Here is a 5,986-nt window from a genome sequence, read left to right on the forward strand (position 1 = left end):
AGTGTCGTATTGAAATTAGTTTTTGTTTCTAGAATAAAATATCAATTCCTATTTTATGTAAAGATACATTCTTATTTTTAAAACATTGTTAAAGGCGGCAGGGCAATAATTTTAGGGCGATTAAAAGGGGAACATTCTATATTTTTTAAAATTATATAAACTTATTACCGATAGTTATACAAGGATGATTACATAGGATTTAGTATGCCATTTTTAATAAATGATACTACACATTGATTTTAAACTTGTCAGCATATTAGTTTAAAATTACCTCTTGCCATACGAGCCCGTGGTGAAGATGGGAATTTGCAATAATTTGGGGGCACCAGCATTTTGCGTAATATTTAATATTTAATGTAAAAACACTCATTTGTCCCCCCCCCCCCAAACCCGAAGTGGGGCCCAGATTGATTTTCTAATTCTCCCCCTTCCACCCACCCCACACTAGCTACGCCTCTGATACGAGCCTCATGGGCGTAGCCAGGGAAGGGGTTGGGGTTCAACTCCCCCCCCCCCGACAAAATGAATTACGCATATGAAGAGTTGCGATGGCATCCTAGTACAACTTGGCGCCACACATTCATGGAGGTCCTCAGAGCAGGTGGAAAGAGGCTTCAGACATTACCACTGACAGATTTTTTTGGAAACAGCTTGACGGCAAATGCGCCGAACGGCAAGGGAGGGTCTAAATCAGAAAGAATATTAGGTTTTTGAAACAAAACTTTTTAAATAGCAGGTAAATGCACTGTAGATACCTCAGAATATGCATTTTGTTGACTTTCAATACCAGAAATAGTGCTTGGCGGCGGGGATCCGCCCTGCGATTGGGGAGCTTCTAGCGCTCCCCAAGACCCCCTTGCTGGCAATGGCGGGGAATCTACAATTTTTCCACTAACTCCAGGAAGAACCTATTCTAGGGCACAATAAACGTCTTCCGAAAGAATGAAGGGTCAGAATGTAATAAAGATGATGTACACACACACACACATAAATAAATATTTTTTTCGCGAAGGGGGGGGGGGAGAAAAAAAAATGCCCCCCACCGAAAAAAAAAATCCTGGCTACGCCCATGACGAGCCTAGAACTATTAGTCAGAATTATCTAGAACAAATTAAGCGTCTCTCTAATATAAACGATTAATTTTAACACACTGATGAGCTTAGAACGCGTTTTATTTTCCTTTCGATGTAAAGTCTATAGCTTTTTATAAAATAAGATAAGATCAGAAGAGGCCAAAAAAGTAATATTAGCAAGTGTGACGTATTAACCAGCTACTTACTGCTCTGTGTACAAGTTAAGGCAAAGTCTTGCCCCACAGTGAGACAGTAGTCCCCAGAGCTACACATGCGAGAGCCCAGGCTCAGCTTGTTGATGACATCGCACCAGTTAATCGCTTCAATGAAGATACAAGTTTCACCGAATAATATTAGAGAGAATACTAATTGTCTGAAGGAGAAAAACTGTAACATCACAAAAACATTAAACGAGGCTTTAAATTGAATTATTCCAACATGCGTTAACGCATATGTTATTATTGAAAAACAATACATTTGTATCCAAAATAGAGGTATATCAATGCGTGCTTGATGAGGCGCGGTGGCTGAGCGGTAAAGCGCTTGGCTTCCGAACAGAGGACCGGGGTTCGAATCCTGGGATTTTTAATTTCGGGATCTTCGGGCGCCTCTGAGTCCACCCAGCTCTAATGGGTACCTGACGTTAGTTGGGGAAAAGTAAAGTCGTTACGCTGGCCACATGACACCCATGTAAACCGTAGGAAACAGAAAACATCATCTGCCCTTTGGTCTGAAAGGGGAAATTTTAATGCATGCTTGGCAACAACGAAAAAAATGGCATAGCCTTTAGAGTTTAGACTGAATACGTTTCTTCTATAAATAATGGATACCCCCAATTACCTTTTGCTTGAGTTCAATAACATCAATTAAGCGATTTTCTTTATTAATAATAATAACAAGGCTTGTCTTCGAGTCTAAAGATTAATGAGAAATGCAGTATTTGCCGTGGTTACGCAACCCCAGCTGTGACCTACATATTTTGCCACATCCAGGGCCTTTAACTCATCTGCCCTATAGACCACAAGGTCTGAAAGCGGAACTTTACTTTACTTTTACAGGGCAAGCATAACTATTGATTTTTTTTTATTAATCAAGTGATTAATGTTTATTGCTCACGGTAGTAGAATACAAAGTTTAAAAAAATTAAATTTCCCATCCCAGACTTTGCAATCTTTAGGGCAGATGTTTCTGTGGCCCATGGTTAACGAGGGTGTCATGTGACCAGCACAACGACCAACCACCTTTACTTTTCCCCAACTATTTTCAGGTATCCATTAGAGCTGGGTGGACTCAGAGGCGCCAAAAGATCTCAAAATTAAAAATACCAGTCTTCACCAGGATTCGAACCTGGGAACCCTGATTCGGAAGCCAAGCGCTTTACTGCTGAGCCACCGCGCCTCTGCATTGTAATTCAAATAAAATGTTTAGTTTCATCATGTTTTCAAAAGCAATGTACCACTTATCCCTGATTGCCTGTCCTGGGTGTTTCGATAGAGGGATATTGTCCCCTGTAGCGCCATGCTGTCGAACGAATCTAAAACTTTGTCATGGAGTCGAATCAAAGCCTCGGCGACTTTATTAATTATGACATCGTCCACGTCTTGTTTAAACACAAGAGTACAGTCGACACAGAAGGTTGTGGAGCATTGACTGAAAATAAAGGAATTTTTTTTTAAAGTTATAATAGCTTGTATTTTTTAACACTGTATTTCTTATGTGGATATTTTTTTTAAATATTTAGAAAAGCTTGTATTTTTTTAACAATTTGTATTTCTACCACTTTGTCTAATTAAAATTGTATTTGAAATGTGCCGTTTAAAAGAAAGAAAGGATGACAACTTTTAATTATTTAGGATGGCTGCCTGGTCGTGCTCGCTGGGACCCAGTTCAAACGAGACCAATTATTTTTTTGGTTCGACCGGATGTCGTTCGATCATCTCGGTGGTCCCGTCCTCAGTCCCTGGTTACTTCTTATCGCTCAGATTTAGTATTGTCCGTCTAGACCATGGGTTCTCAACCTGTGGATCGCGATTCTTTAGGGGTCGAATGACCATTTGTCAGGAGTCGCTTAAGACCAAAGAAATAATAATAAAAATAATATATATTTATATTTCTGATTCTGTATGAAAGGGAGATTATTCAGATTACATTATTATTAACTATTTTTTCTCCGTAATTATTTTTCCTCGTTTTGAAGGAATTCTTCTTTTTCCTCGTCACCATTTCCCTCCCCTGTTATGATGAAGCTGCAATAGCTTTGTTGTTTGTGATCAGAAAATGTTTTATTTGGTATAGAATAAAAGGGAAATGCATGCTCCTTTTATATGACACAAGGTCCAGTTTATACAAATAAATATTAATTTAATTTAACTCTTTCTCTCCTAGCTGACGATACCAGCGTTGATTCCACCAGAATGTGGTAAATAATTACGGAGAGAAAGAGTTAATGAGGTCGAATCAACAATGGTAGCGTCAAGTAGGAGAGAAAGAGTTAAACTAAATTGGGGGGGGGGTGACAAATATAAGAATACGACATATTGCCAGAGGATACAGAGGGCACTTTTATTGAATGTAACATCATTGTTTGAAAGTAAACATGTTTAAAACTGTTACTTTGTTTTCCTTTTTTTTTTAAATAATTGTAATTAGTAACTTTATGTTGAAGACCACACCTTCGTTGTTGCAGAATACATTTTTCAACATGCACAGTACATTTTTCAACATGCAGAATAAATCTTCCAACATGCAGAATAAATTTTCAACATCCACCATACTTTTTTCAACGACGACCTAATTCTCTACACAAAATAATAAATTACTAATAATTAATTAGCTACTTGAATAATTGTTTTAATTAATTCTTGTTTTGTTAGATACACAAAATTTCAACTTAATCCCAGACTGTGTGTGGGTGTCACGGCCTGTTTCTTGTTGTAGGCGTGATGACGCGAATGTCTCTGTGTGTTGTAGGTACCTCTTCTGGTACTACTATAATGTTCTTCTTGACTAAATACTTTCTTACACGCACTCGATTTGCAAGTGCGTAATAACACTAGTATACTTAAGTCTCCAACGACAACATTTAGAATTATTGATAAACACACTGGTAGCAGACATACATTTTATTGACACGATAATATAATTCACAAAAGATATTGGCAACTTAAGCCATCACAAAATGTAATCCAATGAAAAGAACAGCATATTACATAATAATTACTCAGTGCTCATACAATATATCTAAGGAGATAATAACGCTCCTCTATCTACAAAGGTCCCTGGTTAACTGAAGTGTCCACCTCGTGGTCAGTCCCCGACCAGGAGAAAAATCTCGTGGTGTTAGCACGGAATAGTTCAGTGACTACTAGTCACCAAATATTACAGGGGTTCTAAAACTGATACATGACAGTGGGTCTGTGGAATAAATCAAGTGCTCTTAATTTGTACCAGAAAGACAAACAGACAGACAAGAGTGAGCTTCTTGATATAAGCTTTGTAAAAAAAAATAGCTAGCTATTTGGTGTATTCTGTGTTCATATATTACAGACCATGGATTTCTTACAGAATACAGCAAGTGTTGATGAGCTATGTCAGTGATGCCCAAAATACGGCCCGTGGGCCAGATCCGGCCCGCGATGTGGTTTCATCCGGCCCATCGAAAGGTCGGCACAAAGTGGAGAAAATCCTCCCTAAAAAAAAAGGGTTAAAAAGGTATATTTACATATTTTAGGGCTCTCATTTTTTCTCTGATGGATTGGTACCATGACCTTTAACGTGTGTGCGTTCATGTATGTAAAATCACCAAACAGAGTGGGCGGATCTTTACTTTTTTTGTGGAACATGATAAAAAGCCAACATCTTTGTTTTATAAAGAAAGTGTGACTGTTTTAAAAACAACATAAACATCGACATTATAAAATAAATATGGGGCATCTTTGATTTAAACCACGAATAAAAGATTGATTAACTACAACTAGTGATAGGAGGATCGATGGGAATATTCAACAAAAAAAAAAAAAAAAAAAAAAATGAGTCGGTTTTGAAGGTAACTACACTGTTGCTAGCATTTGAAGTAGAGAAATGAAGCTATTTTCTGACGCGTTGATAAATATAACAGTCAAATCACACGAATGTAGAAAAAAATCCAAGGGGTTCTGGTAAACTAGTTTCAGAGCAATTTTTTTTAGTTTTTGTAGCTTTTCGGTCATGTGGCCCGCGAGACGAGTGTTGGAAATGACAATGGCCGGCAGGTCAAATTAAGTTGGGCATCACTGACCTATGTCATTTAGATGGTACATGATCACGATTGCACTTGTAGCACTGTAAAGTTCTAAGCTCTTTTGCTCGTGGCACAAATTAATTATTGTTTAGTTGGCAAAATGGATCTTTTAACTCTTTCAGTGCGGGGTTAGTCTTAGGGAGTGACTTCTAAAGCTCTGATGGTGGTTACCTATTTTCTTTTAAAATAAAATCAAATGTGTTAAATTATATAATAAAACTTTTAAAGTTGCGTTAATCTTAGTAACTCTAACCATCCTGCAGGTTTTTGTTCATTTAGAAAAACTCAATTGTTTCGATCAAAATAATTCGCAGTGAAAGAGTTAATATAACTCCCTTGACATTGTTTAGAATCGAAAAATCTAGCGTCAAAATTCTAAAAAGAAACAGTAGGCCTACGAAAATTGAAATTCCTCTTAATGATTCCCAGGGTAGTTCATTTTCATTAAGATAGAAAAAAAAAAGCTAATTATAAATGCATATCTTTAAATTTCCATATCACATTGTTTTTAGTACATGCAATAAGCCCTCAATCCCCGCTGGTTGGACACAAACTATAAGGCATGATTTATTTTGTTGTTTCTGTGTTCCACATTATTCCCACCTAAAACCAACAACTCTAGAGATCTGTGTCT

At 37.4% G+C, this 5,986-nt stretch overlaps 1 protein-coding gene across 1 annotated transcript in view; it reads right to left on the reverse strand.

Annotated features, from left to right (window-relative positions):
• LOC106079276 (mucin-4-like) overlaps nucleotides 1–2,721 on the reverse strand; it is a 49,542-nt gene extending 46,821 nt beyond the window's left edge. Inside the window, exons 1-2 of the mRNA XM_056004419.1 lie at nucleotides 2,530–2,721; nucleotides 1,280–1,393 (exon numbers count right to left, since the gene is read on the reverse strand). Of these exons, the coding sequence (XP_055860394.1) occupies nucleotides 1,280–1,393; nucleotides 2,530–2,593 (178 nt within the window). The 5' untranslated portion in view covers nucleotides 2,594–2,721. The remainder of the gene's footprint in view (nucleotides 1–1,279; nucleotides 1,394–2,529) is intronic.
• Nucleotides 2,722–5,986: the final 3,265 nt, after the last annotated feature.

Source organism: Biomphalaria glabrata, chromosome 11 (genome assembly GCF_947242115.1).
Source record: "Biomphalaria glabrata chromosome 11, xgBioGlab47.1, whole genome shotgun sequence".
Taxonomy (NCBI): domain Eukaryota; kingdom Metazoa; phylum Mollusca; class Gastropoda; family Planorbidae; genus Biomphalaria; species Biomphalaria glabrata.